The sequence below is a fragment of the Neolamprologus brichardi genome, chromosome 9 (assembly GCF_056152115.1).
Source record: "Neolamprologus brichardi isolate AB-2024 chromosome 9, ASM5615211v1, whole genome shotgun sequence".
NCBI lineage: Eukaryota > Metazoa > Chordata > Actinopteri > Cichliformes > Cichlidae > Neolamprologus > Neolamprologus brichardi.
In genome coordinates this window covers 35179907-35197127 of record NC_142112.1, presented here as the reverse complement: position 1 = coordinate 35197127, position 17221 = coordinate 35179907, and the positions used below count along the sequence as shown (strand labels likewise).

General features: G+C 44.1%; 2 protein-coding genes across 8 annotated transcripts in view; one reads left to right on the top strand and one right to left on the bottom strand.

Moving 5' to 3' along the window:
* The window catches only part of LOC148101548 (uncharacterized), a 206784-nt gene that overhangs the window by 83419 nt on the left and 106144 nt on the right, over positions 1-17221 (top strand). For 3 of the 7 annotated variants that reach the window (XM_087846390.1, XM_087846381.1, XM_087846405.1), the window contains exons 1-2: positions 15532-15549; positions 16581-17177. The exons of 3 other annotated variants lie outside the window; for them this stretch is intronic. In XM_087846390.1, coding sequence (XP_087702516.1) covers positions 15532-15549; positions 16581-17177 — 615 coding nt within the window. Of the gene's footprint in view, positions 1-15531; positions 15550-16580; positions 17178-17221 lie in introns of those variants that run through there. One more of the 7 variants, XM_087846384.1, reaches the window with a different exon arrangement.
* Positions 267-1079, bottom strand: LOC148101550 (uncharacterized). Its single transcript, XM_087845674.1, has one exon. The coding sequence runs from the start codon at positions 1077-1079 to the stop codon at positions 267-269; it is 813 nt and encodes a 270-aa protein (XP_087701800.1).

Sequence of the window (17221 nt, the reverse complement as noted above, 5' to 3'; positions counted from 1 at the left end):
TATTTTCCACTTTCCCCGTGTTTATTCTAATAAAATGCCCCAGAATAACAGCAATATCTCGAACATATCGAAAAATCGGAACAAAGGAGGAAGGCAGAGTATTCATAATAAATTAAATCAAAATCATTATACCTTCCGGCCTTTTCTGAGTATGGCCCAATTAATTACTTGACTTCTCCCCAACACCAACGTAAAATTATGTCCCTTGAGTTCAAACAATCGCACATATGAAGTCCAACTTATCTCTTCTCACTCGGCTGTACCTCTCACGGCCATAGTAAGTCTTTTTTGATAAAGTCTATTGCAGCTGCTGGGTCGGTGAAACGATTGTCCTGTCCCGTAGGTGAAGTGATGCGGAGAACAGCTGGAAACAAAAGTCCAAACTTAACGCCAGTGCAGCCTCGGAGCAAACGTTTAGCCTCCATAAAAGCAGCTTGTTTCTTTGCCACCATTGCTGTAAAATCAGGAAAAATGCTTATCTTCATGTCCTGCAGCAGCAACGGCTGCGACTTGGCGGCCCTTCGGAACACCTCTTCCTTCTCTTGGTAATAGTGAAACTTCACCACGATTGCCCTGGGGGAGTTTCCCTGTTGACCCAAGCCTCGATGAGCGCGGTCCAACATCGGAGTAAAATCGAGGCCCAGTATGTCTTTCAGCATTGTAGCAATAACTGCCGTGGGTTTCCCGGTGTTTTCAAAGCCCTCCTTCACCCCTACAATGCGTGCATTGCACCAGCGTTGTCGCCCCTCGATGTCGTCCAATTTGCTGGTCAACTTAGCAACGTCCGATTTCAGCTTGCTAACCTCGTTTTCCAACTCCACTGTCCGGTCTGAATAAGTATTCAAACCAAACTCAACACTTTCCAAACGAGTCTCTTGCTTCTCCAAATCTTCTTTGATTGTGTCTATTTTATCATTTAAATCTTTCGTGCTTGAATCGATACGGTCCAATATCCTCTTTTCAGAGCTAGCAATCGCTCTCATAATCTCACTCATGTCAGGGGGTGGTGCCTCCGATCTGTCCTCAGCATGGTCCGAGGCTTTTGCGGCCTGCTCTTTCTCCGATCTAGTTTTGCTCATAATTCGTACAATGTAGCTTTGAAGATGTAAAAAGTGCCTCAGAGCAGCACACGGGCGTATTGTCGTACTATTATTAAAAGTTCGTTAGTTTTGGAGCGGTGGAATTATGAAAAAAGTTAGTCCATTGAGGAGCCCTGTATAACACGTCTTCACATGGCTATCACCTGCCTCCTACAAAATATTCCTTTATTGGGTGAGAAAATCAGACCATGTCATAACTGTTTTAAGTCATACAGAATAGATATCAAAGCCTTAAACAGGCTGACTTCTGCTAAATGGGTCAAACTGGGCAGAAAGTATACAAACACATAACATCCTTATAGAATATGATGTAACACTATAGATCAACTTACCTCAGAATATATAAAGCATATAAACAATTACAGCAATATGATGCAACAAACACAGCAGTGCTACTAATTCAAAATACTCAAAGCTTCATAGAACTGAAACAAACAGTTATTTTTCGCTCCATTCTGCTGCCGATACATACTTTAGGTTTCTGAACATTAAACTTGTTGCTGCCTTTCATAGTGTGTAACCTGAAGGCCCTGAGTACTTTCTCCCACACTGAAAACACTGGGATGATAAAATTATTTGAACATTACCTAATGAGACTGATTCAGGACAGACAATTAGTTATTTTAAACTTTTCTAGCAGTCCTTCACAAACAGGGAACAGTCTGTCTATTCTCTCCATCTGTCAGCTGCTGCTGGCTCTTCCTCCTCCTCTTCCTCACACACTGCTGAGTTTGTCCTGGTGGATCATCAGGGGTACAAAGCCTCACAGATGATGTGCAGCAGTGGGTCCCTCAGTCTGTCCTCACTCTGGACACTTGCAGTTATCACACATGGAAATCAAATGTGTGATAAGCTGCAGGATTCAAACACAAGTGTAACTTATAAATACATGTTCATACTTTTATTCCACAATCAGAGAGAAAGAAAAAGAGAGAGAGTGCAGGACAGACAGGCAGGTGTCTCAGGTGTATACACTGCTACAAACAGGGGGATTTAGTGTTTGTGTTATTACGAGTGCTAAACAAGAAGAGTTCCCAGATGGTACAGTGGACACATGTGTGACTCCTGTGATTAAAGCATCTTTCTTTCAGCTTAACGAGTGAACCGTCAGCTCGACACCACCGAACAGAGGCAGCAATATAACATAGCTAACATTAACAGTGCAGTGAGTCCTGCTTGTACCGTGATATTCAGGACTGCAAACCGAGCAGCATCACTGACTTTCAGCTTGTTGTGTTTGTGGATATATGACTGACTTTAATTATCCACAAATTCATCACATTCTCTGTAAGATTAAGGTCGACTATTGTATTATTATATTTTAAAGGCTTTAAAAGCAAGTAAAAGCTGCAATAACTTTGCAGACATGTGGCCAACAGTAAAGTTTTAATGTTCCTCATTATTAAACATTTTCACATAAATAAGTGACATAATATTCAGTACTTACTTTTCACAGTTTACTCTTCGGCCACTCCGCTTCTGCCGTCTGCGGCAAAATTATCCACACCGACTGCCGCGCTATGAATTGTGGGATATGTTGGACCACGAAGTCTACACTGCCACAGCCTTAAAATTCAGGGAAATGAAGGACGCATTTGAGGGCCGCATTTCGAGCAGCCTTTGAATTGGGACAGCCTTCGGCGCACCACTGTGACGTAATCGGCCTTAAAATGCAGCCTTTAAGGCTGCAGACCCTGAATTGGGATACAGCCATAGTGATGGTAAATTTGATTCTTTTTACTGAATCGAGTTTTAATGATTCACGCACCAAAGTGAATCGGGTTCTTTGAGTCATTTGATTCACTAAGTCAGTTGACCATAGAGTGGAAAAAATGTACATTTTCACTCAAACTACATTTGTTCCTCTTTTCATGTATATCCTACTGCTAAGATGAGTGATTCTAAAAGAAAACAAATATTTTATAGAGCAAACAAGAGCCAAAAAATTTCTAATGGGAACATTTATTTTGTTTATTTTCATTGTATTAGTATTTTCCTTAAATGTCATACATATATACACACACACACACACACACACACACACACACACACACACACACACACACACACACACACACACATTGTCCGAAAGTCTCCTTATATTTCAATCGCATCGCTATGAGTGCAATGTTAATTTCTGCCGATAAGTTCCACTTTGTTCTTACTGTTTGCTGCGGTGATGACGTCACATGCTTTTACGACGGTCCTGCCGTATCACGAGTCGGAGGAGCACTAGGCATGTTTTTCTCCATGAGTGCGGGGGAATAGCGATCTCCAGCCGTGTGCGTTCCTGTGCAAATGTGAGTCAAAATCCCTCCAGTTCTACGAGTCTATTTCCACTTATAGCACGGGTTGTACTTCGATGTTAATTACAGGGGGTTTATGCTAGGAGATTTATCGAGATTGGTAGAGGCATGTGACTTACCACCGTAGCATTTGTTGCGGGTTGGATCTGTGTGCCGCGGTTGTGTTATTTAGCCACTAGAGGGCACTGAAGACCATGTAATTACTGACCTTTCCTAATTTGGGGGCATTAGGTCTTTTCTGTTGCCTGAGATATGCAGATATTCTTGCTTCCTGCCTGTTCAAATGGGATTGTGGGACTTTCTTATGTCAGGGCATTCAGCTGATTATTTGTGTTACAGTTCATTATATTGGTATAATGTTGGGAAATAACAATTGTTATATTTACATGTGAAAATTGTTTCTCCTTGTTTCTTGTTATTCAGAACCACACGTCTGTCCATCCCTCCCACATCCGTTAAGTATGCCTACTGCTGTACTGTTGAGCTGCTGTTAACTTACATTAAAGTATATCCGGACATCACTCTCTGTGCCCCACTCTCTGACCGGAGTTTAAGTCCTGAGGGAGCTATCATCCCAGCATCCCAGAGATAACTCTCTAACAAGTGGTCCTTCGAGCCGGATAGATAGCTACACTGAGGACAACATGGAGTTTCAGCACCGGGATATCCCTGACATATCCGTGCGACGGAAAACTCAGCGAGAGAGACATCTCCCGGCTTTGATGATTATGAAGTTGAATATCAACCCAAATCAGGTACATCCACTGATAAACCAACAGCAGGTGCAGAGGCAGGGATGGCTATAGATCAGCGCTCTGCCAAGCAGCACTCAACCTCTTCACGATCACATGCCTCAGGTTCTCAATGCAGCAAACCTAGATCCCAGGCTAGTGGACACTCACCTTCGGGAGGCTCTATAATCGCAGGGCTAACTGATTTGCAGACAGCGATGTTGGAAGAGAAGATGAAGGGCATGGAGCTAGCAGAATTGCAGCGGCAGATGATGGAAGAGAGTCTAGCTGAGGAACAGTGTTTAATCTTGGATGCTCAGGCCCGGGAAGCCCTCAGTAAGAAGGAGGAACTATACATGCAGCAAGAAAGGCAAAGACGTCAATTAGACGAAGAGGCACGTACTGCTCACCACACCAGAGAATCTATTACCAGACGTTTATCAATGCAGCGTCGACTCAAAGAGAAGGAGATGGAACTAAAGAAAGCTTCCCTCATTGCTGCTTTTCTTCGTGATCAAGAAGATGGGCTGCCACCACCTAGACCTTTAAATAACTGTGAGTATGACTCGGGCCTTCAGGCTTGCAGCAGTGGAGTAAACTCCCAAGTGAATCTGTCGGAGCAGCCAGCACATAATGGACAGCGACGTAATATGACCAGCTATGTGAATGCTTTCCCACCTTCGATCTTGCCAGTGGATGCATCAGTACCAGATACGCAGCCCTTACATCCCACCAGCTCCTCGGCTGACCTGAAGCCAGTATCTGAACCTCTCCATGGGTGTCCAACGCAACATATCGGTCCTGCTATGGATACTCCCTCAGCTGGTCATCAGTATGGTCAGCAGGTAGGAGGAAATCAATCCCCTATTACCTACTCGACTCAGACTCTCCGACCTGCAGCAGAGGACAGCTTTAATATCCCTAACCGACAATCACAGCCTCCTGGAAAGGTGAAACATCAGGGATGGCTTCCTCCAGTGCCATACACAACACCCAGTCAGTTTCTACCGCTTCCTGATTTAGCTGGCTGTGGGCCCACGGCGCCGTCTTTACGGTCAGAGATACCGTTGCCACCTACTGACAGCAATGGCAACAACTTGATGGAACTGCTAATTGCCAGCTCGTATGGGATCCCCAAGCCAGCACTACCTTCTTTCGCCAGTGGTAAGGAAAGTGATTTTGCACTTCTTAAGATGCCTCTGGACAGTCTGCTTGGCAGCCATACTCATCTCACAGAGCAGTTCAAATATCAAATCCTTCTGGAGCAGTTAAAACTACCAAGTGCTTACAAACTAGCACAAGCATATATGCATGATCCCCTGCCATATACTACAGCACTCCAGGCTCTCCAAGACAAATATGGTCAACCTCGTCAGCTCGTACAGAGTGAGCTTGGATCTATCCTGAACTCTCCCCAAATCCGGGTGGGGGACCCAGAAGCCTTCGACAACTTTGCTCTGGATGTGCAGGCTTTAGTAGGTATGCTTCGATCGCTGGAAGGTGAAAACGGCTACGAACTGCGATGTGGCTCTCATGTCGATAAGTTACTGAGTAAGCTCCCAGCAAGCTACAGAGATGGGTTTGTTGAGTACAGCCTCAGTCGTGGGATACTGAGAACTGGAACTGACAAGACATATACCCTGCCAGATTTTTCGGCCTGGCTCCAAGTGAAGTCGCAGGCCAAGCGCATATCTAGTAGGGCAGCCGATATGTTTCAGGACCAGACCAAACAAGGTCAGAAAGGCAGGAAAAGCCAAAGATATCCTTCCACTGTGTATTACAACACAGACAACAGGAAGGGGGATGGAGCTCATCTGGAACCAGGTCATCGGATACCTCCCATCAAAGGGAAGATTAAGCCAAAACCTTACTGTCCATACTGTGACACTCGTGAGCACTACCTTAATCTTTGCCCCAAATTTAAGACACTGTCCACCACCCAAATTGCAGAGTGGATCAAAGATAAAGGTTGTTGGCGTTGTGGACGGAATCACGCACCTGATGTGTGCACCCTGAAGGCACCCTGTAAAGCGTGCAAACAGCAACATCTTACAGTGCTGCATGAGGTTTGCCAACAGGAGCCCAGGAAAGTCCTGATGGTTGGCACTGCCCCAGATACGTCCACCATCTACATTGATCACCCAAACCATCCTCATAAGGTCCTGCTAAAGGTTGTGAAGGTGTATCTGTACAATGCTGAGTATTCATTAGAGACCTTTGCTGTACTAGATGACGGTTCTGAACGATCCATCATCCTACCACCAGCCGTGCAGCACCTCAATCTAGGGAAGGAAGCCGAGACACTTCCATTAAGGACTGTTCGTCAGGATGTGATTCACCTGCAAGGGGCCTCGGTCTCCTTTGAGATTTCCCCTGCCCATGATCCTAAAGTGAGATACCAAATCCATCATGCCTTCACTGCTGACAAACTGGGCCTCTCTGAGCACAGTTATCCAGTTAAGGCACTCATGCAAAAATATGCACACCTGCAGGGACTCCCACTTTCCCCTGTCGACAGGGTGCAGCCTTTAGTCCTTATTGGCTCAGACTTCCCTCATCTGCTTGTCCCAACGAAACCTGTACGGTCTGGCCCTCCTGGGGGTCCATTAGCAGTCTGTACCCGCCTTGGATGGGCTCTGCAGGGTCCAGCTAACTTAGCCCAGTTCGCTGGGGAAGAGCAACAGTGTCTCTTTACTGGGTCTCCAAGCAATGATCTCCTTCAACATGTAGAACGATTGTGGAAGGCGGATGTACTCCCATACACAAATGTGAAGACCGCAACACGTTCTAAGGAAGATCAGAAAGCACTTGAAGCTCTTGAGCGGCGCACAACCAGAGTGCAGGTGGAGGGAGTGACAAGATATGCAACGCCCCTCCTCCGTCGCAAAGACAGTCCTCGCCTCTGGGCACCCAGGCTGGCCTTGCTACCACAGTTACGGAGTACTGAACGTCGGATAGCGAGAGACCCAGGGCAGACTGAAACCTATTGTCAGGAGGTGCATAAACTGGAGGTGGTAGGCTATGTTGAGAAACTATCACCTGAGAAGGTGGATTGTTCGGGCGAGTCATGGTATCTACCCCACCATGTAGTTCACCACAACAACAAGGCTAGACTTGTATTCAACTGCTCATACCAATACAATGGGCTAAGCCTCAACAGCCAGTTGCTTCCAGGTCCAATTCTGGGACCTTCACTGCTTGGGGTCCTCCTCCGCTTCAGGGAGCATACTGTGGCCATAAGTGGTGACATCAAGGCAATGTTCCACCAAATTCGGTTGCTGCCCGAGGACAAACCTCTGCTCCGCTTCCTATGGAGGTCTATGAGGAAGGATGAGGAGCCAAGCGTGTACGAGTGGCAGGTTCTGCCTTTTGGTACAACGTGCAGTCCTTGTTGTGCCACCTATGCCCTCCAAAGACATGTCAGGGACAACAGCCAGGGTAATGAAGATATCTTGGGCACGGTGGAGAGGGCCTTCTATGTCGATAACTGTTTGCATAGTCTCCAATCTGCAGAGGAGGCTAAGACACTCATAGATCGGATGCGGGAGTTACTCGCCAAAGGAGGATTCGAGATCAGGCAATGGGCCAGTAACATTCCATCGGTGGTAGAGCACCTGCCAGTGGAAGCCAAAGCAGCCAGCACAGAGCTTTGGCTCTCCCAGCACAGCCAAGACCCAGAAGAACCAGCTCTGGGCCTTCGTGGAACTGTCTCACTGACCGCCTTGGATACAGGCATCGACTTGTGGAGTACTCTCTGCCCACACTGAGAAATGTTTACCGGGTGATGGCATCGCAATATGATCCTCTAGGCTTCCTCATACCCTGCTCAACTCGAGCAAAGGTTCTAATTCAGGATCTTTGGAAGGCAGGAGTTGGATGGGATGAACAAATCCATCCTACGGCCCTACTAGAGAGATGGACACAGTGGGAGAAGGAACTAGTGTACTTGCCACAGGTGGAATTACCAAGATGCTATGTCCCACCAAGAGCAGACGCCGGGAGACCAGGTAGAGGGGCTCACATATTTTGTGATGCCTCCGAAAGAGCCTATGGAGCAGTAGCCTATCTGCGAACACAGGACTCCCAAGGCGACGTCTACGTGGCATTCATGATGGCGAGGTCAAGAGTAAGCCCCCGGAAACAGATTTCTATGCCACGTTTGGAGTTATGTGCAGCTCTTGCCGGAGCCCAATTGGCTAGAGTACTGGAGACCGAGCTGGCCTTTCAACCCAGCGACATCACTCTATGGAGCGACTCAACAACAGTTTTGACCTGGATCCAATCTGATTCATGCCGCTATAAGGTCTTTGTTGGTACCAGGATTGCCGAAATACAAGATCTTACTGAGGTGTCAAGTTGGAGATATGTCAACACCAAGGACAATCCGGCTGATGACCTCACGCGAGGGAAAACCCTTCTCGAGCTGAGTCAACCAAACCGTTGGACTCAGGGCCCACCTTTCCTTTTAACGAACCCTGATACCTGGCCAACTCTCCATGAAGGTGAAGGTCAAGAAGACGATGGGGAGCTGAGAGGAACAGCATTCTGTGGAACCACCACCACGTGCAGTCCACAGCAAACGGTGCCAATTTCCAATTTTGGCAAATGGAGTGAAGTGGTTAAGGCTACCCATCAGATCCTTCATGGGGCGGCTGCTGATCACGAAAACCATGTCATGACTGCTACAGATGCATCAGCTGCTGAGCTGCATCTCCTGAAACAAGCTCAAAGTGATAGCTTCTCCGAGGAATTACAGGCCCTGGCTGCTGGTAAGGCAATTCATAAGCAGAGTCGCCTGCTAACACTTGCTCCGGAGTATGACCCGGCTATTGGGCTGATAAGAGTTGGGGGAAGACTCAGAAGAGCAGAAGGTCTGGACTTGGATGCCATGCACCCCATAGTCCTTGACCCGCAGCATCCGGTGACTAAACTACTGATCAGACAATATGATGAGCAGCTGTTGCACCCTGGGCCAGAACGAGTGTTCGGGGAGATGAGGAGAAAATATTGGATTCTCCGAGGAAGGGAGGCAATCAAGCGGCACCAGCACAGCTGTGGTGAGTGTCGAAGGTGGCGAGCCAGTCCTGATATTCCTCGGATGGCAGATCTACCCCCCGCGAGGCTACGCCTATACAAACCACCCTTTTGGTCCACTGGAGTCGACTGCTTCGGCCCTTACAACATCAAAGTAGGACGGCGCACTGAAAAGCGTTGGGGTATCATATTCAAATGCATGACTACGAGCTGTGTGCATCTTGACCTGTTGGACAGCATAGATACCGATGCCTTTCTCATGGCTCTGCGTCGGTTTATTGCACGCCGGGGAAAGCCATATGAGATCTTATCTGACTGTGGTACCAACTTCAGGGGAGGAGAGACCGAACTGCGGTCTAGTTTCTCAGCTCTTGAAGCCCCCATTAAAGAGCAGCTGGCGGAGCAGAGGATTGAGTTCCGGTTTAATCCACCAGGTTCCCCCCATTTTGGAGGTACTTGGGAACGGGAGATAAGATCTGTGAAGACAGCTCTTCAAGTGGTGTTGGGAGGTAATACGGTTTCAGAGGCAGTTTTGCAAACTGTGCTGATCGAGGTGGAAGGGATCATTAATGCAAAGCCTCTCGGGTATGTTTCTTCGGACGTAGCGGATCCGGATCCAGTCACACCCAACTTATTGCTAATGGGGCGACGAGATGCGTCACTCCCCCAGGTGATTTATGCTTCGAGTGAGATGCTGGGAAGACGGCGATGGCGCCATAGTCAGATTCTGGCGGACCATTTTTGGTCCAACTTCCTGCGTCACCATCTGCCGGATCTTCAGAGGAGACAAAGATGGCAGGGGGAAACTGACAACTTAACCACAGGACAAGTGGTTATGGTGGTTGACTCACAACTACCGCGAGCGCAGTGGCCTATTGGAAAGGTGGTCAAGGCCTGTCCAGGGCGCTATGAATTGTGGGATATGTTGGACCACGAAGTCTACACTGCCACAGCCTTAAAATTCAGGGAAATGAAGGACGCATTTGAGGGCCGCATTTCGAGCAGCCTTTGAATTGGGACAGCCTTCGGCGCACCACTGTGACGTAATCGGCCTTAAAATGCAGCCTTTAAGGCTGCAGACCCTGAATTGGGATACAGCCATAGTGATGGTAAATTTGATTCTTTTTACTGAATCGAGTTTTAATGATTCACGCACCAAAGTGAATCGGGTTCTTTGAGTCATTTGATTCACTAAGTCAGTTGACCATAGAGTGGAAAAAATGTACATTTTCACTCAAACTACATTTGTTCCTCTTTTCATGTATATCCTACTGCTAAGATGAGTGATTCTAAAAGAAAACAAATATTTTATAGAGCAAACAAGAGCCAAAAAATTTCTAATGGGAACATTTATTTTGTTTATTTTCATTGTATTAGTATTTTCCTTAAATGTCATACATATATACACACACACACACACACACGCACACGCACACACACACACACACACACACATTGTCCGAAAGTCTCCTTATATTTCAATCGCATCGCTATGAGTGCAATGTTAATTTCTGCCGATAAGTTCCACTTTGTTCTTACTGTTTGCTGCGGTGATGACGTCACATGCTTTTACGACGGTCCTGCCGTATCACGAGTCGGAGGAGCACTAGGCATGTTTTTCTCCATGAGTGCGGGGGAATAGCGATCTCCAGCCGTGTGCGTTCCTGTGCAAATGTGAGTCAAAATCCCTCCAGTTCTACGAGTCTATTTCCACTTATAGCACGGGTTGTACTTCGATGTTAATTACAGGGGGTTTATGCTAGGAGATTTATCGAGATTGGTAGAGGCATGTGACTTACCACCGTAGCATTTGTTGCGGGTTGGATCTGTGTGCCGCGGTTGTGTTATTTAGCCACTAGAGGGCACTGAAGACCATGTAATTACTGACCTTTCCTAATTTGGGGGCATTAGGTCTTTTCTGTTGCCTGAGATATGCAGATATTCTTGCTTCCTGCCTGTTCAAATGGGATTGTGGGACTTTCTTATGTCAGGGCATTCAGCTGATTATTTGTGTTACAGTTCATTATATTGGTATAATGTTGGGAAATAACAATTGTTATATTTACATGTGAAAATTGTTTCTCCTTGTTTCTTGTTATTCAGAACCACACGTCTGTCCATCCCTCCCACATCCGTTAAGTATGCCTACTGCTGTACTGTTGAGCTGCTGTTAACTTACATTAAAGTATATCCAGACATCACTCTCTGTGCCCCACTCTCTGACCGGAGTTTAAGTCCTGAGGGAGCTATCATCCCAGCATCCCAGAGATAACTCTCTAACACACATATATATATGTATGTATATATACATATATATATATATATATATATATGTGTGTATGTATATATATATACATATATATATGTATATATATATATATTAGGGATGCAACAATACCAATTTTTTCAAACCGATACGATACCGATACTTGGATCTGAGTACTTGCCGATACTGAGTACAAAAACCGATACTTCTAACACACACACACACACACAAATGCAATGAATTGGAAGACAGGTTTTATTTTATTCTCTGCCGATAAAAAATAAAATCGTAATAAAAATGACCACAAAAAAAATTTCAAGTGAAAAATAAGCACTTTTATTTATTTATTTTATTTTAATTATTGCGGAGTATCCACATTGTAATTTAACAAAATATCACTGAACTATTGGGCACTGTCTCAAGCTTTCAGAATAATAAATAAACACTTCTGTTTGGAATAAAATAAATACAAATTAGGTTTGAGAATAAAATAAACTTTTAAATTATTGCAGAGTATCCAATTTCATATCGCGGCTCGAGTACGCTGAGAAGACGGTTCAATCCTATGTTTTCCACGACCGGCATTGGCTGGTCATCCACAGAAATAAAATGAGTCAGAGCCTCTGTTATTTTAACTGCCAGTGGATTTTCTCTTGACATTTTTCATCGCTTTTCCAAAACCTGAGTTAAAGTTGGCTGTTCCGGTCCACACTGCTGACATTTTGTTTAGCCTAGCTACAGCAGCCTCCAGTTTCTCTTTTTTATCTGGAGCCGCCAGTCTCACTCGCCTAACCCTGTGCCTGTTTAGCGCAGGATGTCCCCCTAGTGACCAATCTAAAAAACTACAACAGAAATGACAAGCCACCCTCTGACTAATGAAATAAGTTAGTATCGGTTCATGGTATCGGTTAACTTTTACGAGTATGAGTACACACACATTTTACAGTATCGGCCCCGATGCCCGATACCAGTATCGGTATCAGTGCATCCCTAATATATATGTATATATATATATATATATATATATATATATATTGATTAAGTCTTGACCAGGGGTCAGCAATCTTTAACACCCAAATAACAGAGTAACAGAGACTAAAGAAATATTACACAGACATAAAGAATCCCTTTTTTAAAACCAGTCACTCTTGTTAAAATATAAGATATTAGTAGAATATTTTTACAAAGTTGAAAATGACCTTTAGCCTGCAATAACACACCTTGGAAACACCTATTGTAAATTTGTGCTATATATAAAAGGAAATGCATACATGCATTAAGAAAAAATAAAATCAAAATTGAAGTGAAATGAATATAATTGTCACCGCTGTGGCAGCAGTCGTGTGGTTTTGTAAGGAAAGACCAAAGATGCAGATCAACGCAGAGATGCGAGTGAGTTTTAGTGCAGGAGGGGAAAACAACAAACGTGAGGACAAGACTGAAACATAACCTAAACTGGGGAAAAGTAGTAAACAAACCTGAAATCATACGAACACGGGAAAACCGCACGGAGAATGTTGGGGTTAGAGACACAGCGATACACAGACGAACCAACGACAAGCAGAGATAGACACAAAAGGTAATCAGAAAGACACACAGGAGGGATGTACAGCTGAACATAACATGAACCTTGACCGAGACCTTCAAAGTAAAACAGAAAAATTCAAAAACACAAACTGGGGGAGGACATGGGTAGGTATAGAAAACACTAAACACAAAAACCCCAAGAACAAGAAAAAAAGAATTAACCCAAAACACAAGATGATACCAATATTAAACACAAGACTCTGGGTCTAAGGACGCAGGACCATGACAATAACCACTAAGAAAAAACTTACCTCCTATTAAGAGATTAATTTCAGTTCAGTGATGGTGGATTATAACCTCCATTCAAATCATTCAAAAAAGAGAAAAGAAAACTATAGAACATGTTATATTACACTGTGAGAAGGTAACTGATCCAAAACCTCAGTAACATAAAAATGAAACTGGATCTTATTGATTTACTGCAAAAGGACTCAAGAAGTGAAAGTTATCAGGCCTTTTTCCGGTTTTTAAAAGAGAGTAAATTGTTGCTGGTCGACGTTCCAGTTCACACTCCACACCAGTTGGTGGCGGTAATTCACCATTTTGTTGTTTGGCAACCACAAATACAATTTTTAGGACGAAGAAGAAGAAGGGGCGGAGCAAAGTGAGGACGCTCCACGAGAGAAGGTGTTTGCACAGAGAGCTGTTTTTCCATTCAAAGAGAATAAAGTAGTACCAACGTTTGGATCGATCTCTGCATCGATCTGCCCACCCTCGTCTCCTGGATCGTAGCTGAGATCAGCGTGAACCACGTGGGTCTCTGCTCCCTGATCTGTTTCCTGTGTTTGGAAAGAGTTCCAGCTTAATCACGGAGTTTCTCTCGGTTTGTGGGCTCATCTAAAGGTAAGCACCGAGCTAACTTTACTGTGAGTTCAGTTCATGTTGAGTTTAGCTCCTGAATGAGGTCTTCTGCTGCTCTCCTCGGTGTCTGTTCACAGTTTATTGTGAACACGTTGAGAGAAGAGTGAGAGAGTGTTTGGAGAAAAACACCAACTAATCATTAGCTCAGCATGCTGGGAGAAGTTGGAGCAGAAAAGTATGTTCATTGTCCCTGCAGCTGTTTTTCTGCCTGCACCAAACCTCTACAGCCTCATTTCTATTTGAAGTGATAACAGGAAATGGATGAGAGCGATCTGCTGCAGTATCAGGGTCACAATAAACTTTATTGTCCAGCTGCTGTGGATGAACACATGAGAGGAAGTGAACTCCTACAAAGTCACATTTTAATGAGTGTGGCTGCTGTAAAGTGATCCACAGGAAGATGTTAACAAAAACTAATGAAACAGAGATGAAAGTAAACAGTGTTCATATTTGAAAGCACAGAGAATAAAAATATATTGTGGTGGTTAATGTGCAGCTCTTGGTGATTTGGTAGAAGAATGTTTTTAATCATGTTGTGGATTGAATGTTGGGTTTTATTTTATTTTATCTACAGAAGTTTTTCCCACCTGTGATCGTTCAGATTGATTTGTTGGGTTGACTTGAATCATGTGAAAGGTTTAAAGCTGCACTTCCCCCAAAAAAGAATAAAGTATAATCATGAAGAATGTAATAATGTCTTCATGTGTCAAATACAGCTGCAGTCAAAGCAGGAAGGAAACCACTGATTTTGCATATTAATGCTCAAATAACTGACCTCCCAGCCCTTTGTTCCTTCAGTGGTGCTCTATTCAGGCATTATGCAAATATAAAAGACCACCACCACCCTCTCCAATCCAGACTCAACGACCTCCATCACACCTCTCACCCCCCCCCCCCCCCCCCTTTCCTCCTCCCTGAAACTCAGAATACACACTGAGGATGTGAGCCAACTATTTCAGAAACAGAAGCCCAGGAAAGCCCCCGGACCAGACGGTGTCTCACCCTCCTGCCTCAAAACCTGTGCTGAACAGCTGGCGATAGGTGTGGAAAGTGTTGGGTGGGGGAGTCTCAGGTCTGTCCCTGTTTGTGGGAACCACAGGAGGAGCTGTTCAGGCTGTTGCTGGGTGTGAATTGTTGATGGAGTCTTTAAACTTGTAGTTGCTGTTTTCCAGATTGAAGCAGAGTCGTTAGCTGAAAACTGGTTTTAGAGGTTCATTCAGGACACCTTCTCAGGCTCTTACAGCCTTACCTGTATCATAACAAAGTGTATAAACCCCAATCCACCTTTAACATGGTCCTTCTCCCAAACCTTCAAATAGGACTTTCTGGCCCTGTCATAGTAAAGGGCTGCTTAGAATATTAGAGCCAATGTCACAAAGTTCCTCCTGAAGTATAAGTGAGTGAGAGAGTTTCCTCACTTTGCAGCACAACACGTCTCACAAGATTTCTACAAGCAATCAGAGTGAAATTTGTACTTTGTGTTGTCAGATGAACATATGAGACACTTTGACTCTTCAGTGCAGTGTGGAGCCTAACAAAGATCTGTTTTGTGTCCCAGCTGATCAGCAGGAGGAGAAGAGTCTGACGGAGCAGCAGAGGAACATTTTCAGCCATCTGGACTCAGCTGAGTCACTACAGAGGAAACAATGAGCTCAACACAGAAGGTGAGGAAAATATCACAGTTTCACCAAATAATCAGTCACGTCTAAAACTCTCATACTCCCAACCTGTTATATGACTGTGTTGTATATTATTATGTATTTTTAAATTGTCTTTACAAACATTAAGAAGTCACAAGCAATTATTGTTCCTTAATATTATTATTAGTTGTAGTAGTGATATTAATTAAATTTTCAATTCAATTCAGTGTTATTTATACAGCACCAAATCACAACAATAGTTGCCCCAAGGTGCTTATTTTCTTTTCTTTTCTTATTTTCTTTTCTAAATGTACTTGTATATTGTTCACATGCTGAAATAAATTACCAATCAATCAATATTGTAATGTGGATCCTACAATAATACATACAGCCGAAAAACCCAACAATCATATGACCCCCTATGAGCAAACACGTTGGTGACAGTGGGAAGGAAAAACTCCCTTTTAACAGGAAGAAACCTCCAGCAGAATAACAGAGGGGCGGGGCTATCTGCAGAGAGCAGTTAGGATAAAAGAAATGCTGTGACATGCATAATAATTATTATTATTATTATTGTTATAATTCTAATTAGTATTAATAATATTATTATTATTGGTATTGCTGTTGTTCGAACAGACTTAATATTGGTTTATCACTTCAAAAAACACGTTCAAAGCACCACAACGGTAGCCCGATATCTGGCAGTAAACACATTAAGTGTGTATATTTTCCCTTTTTTGAGTTTTTTTGCTCATATAAATTGAAATGCTATTAATATAGATTGAAAATGAATGACATTTAATCGCCTTTCATCAAAAATGAATCCAATGTTTTCTACAGTGAAACGTTCGAACAGTCATGAATTATTTTTAACACCAGGTTGGATGTAATGTGTTAGAACTACCAGCAGGTGGGGATAAGAGACCTTTAAGGTGTTTGGTGCCACACTCCACCTTCAGGTTTAAAACTAGTGTTAATGGAGAGAGTTTGAAGGTTGAGTTTGTTCCACGACTGCATTTCACTCACTGCCTCTGTTTGTATCTCTGTCACTGCAGGACCAACATGGAGCGAGAAGTCAGCGCTCTCAGGAGGCCGACAAACCTCACAGAAGAAAGAGAGAGAAAACATACATCTGTGACGAGTGTGGGAAGGAGTTTACTGTGAAGGCTGAACTAAAACAACATCAGGTCATCCACACTGGAGAGAAACCGTTCAGCTGTTATTTGTGTGGAAAGTCTTTTTCCTGGAAAAGTTCCCTAAGAACACACAAACTCATCCACAGTGGAGTTAAAGCGTACAGCTGTGATCAGTGTGGCAGAGCTTTTAGTCGCAGTAGCTGCTTACAGAAGCATCTAGTTACCCACTCTGGAATTAAGGCGTACAGCTGTGAGATTTGTGGAAAAACCTTCAGTCGGATAGACAGCCGAAATATACACCTACGCATTCACACTGGACATGATGTGTACTGCTGTGATCAGTGTGGCAGACAGTTTATAACCAACATGCAGTTACAACGCCACATGTTTACCCACACTGAGGAACGACCTTATAAATGTGACCTGTGTGAGAAGACTTTTAAATCTCAGCGTCACCTGAGACGACACCAACAGATCCACACCAGAAAGAGACTCTACAAGTGCAGCTACTGTGAGGTATGTATTTATATTGTTATCTGTGTTAACTGAAACAGTAAAAT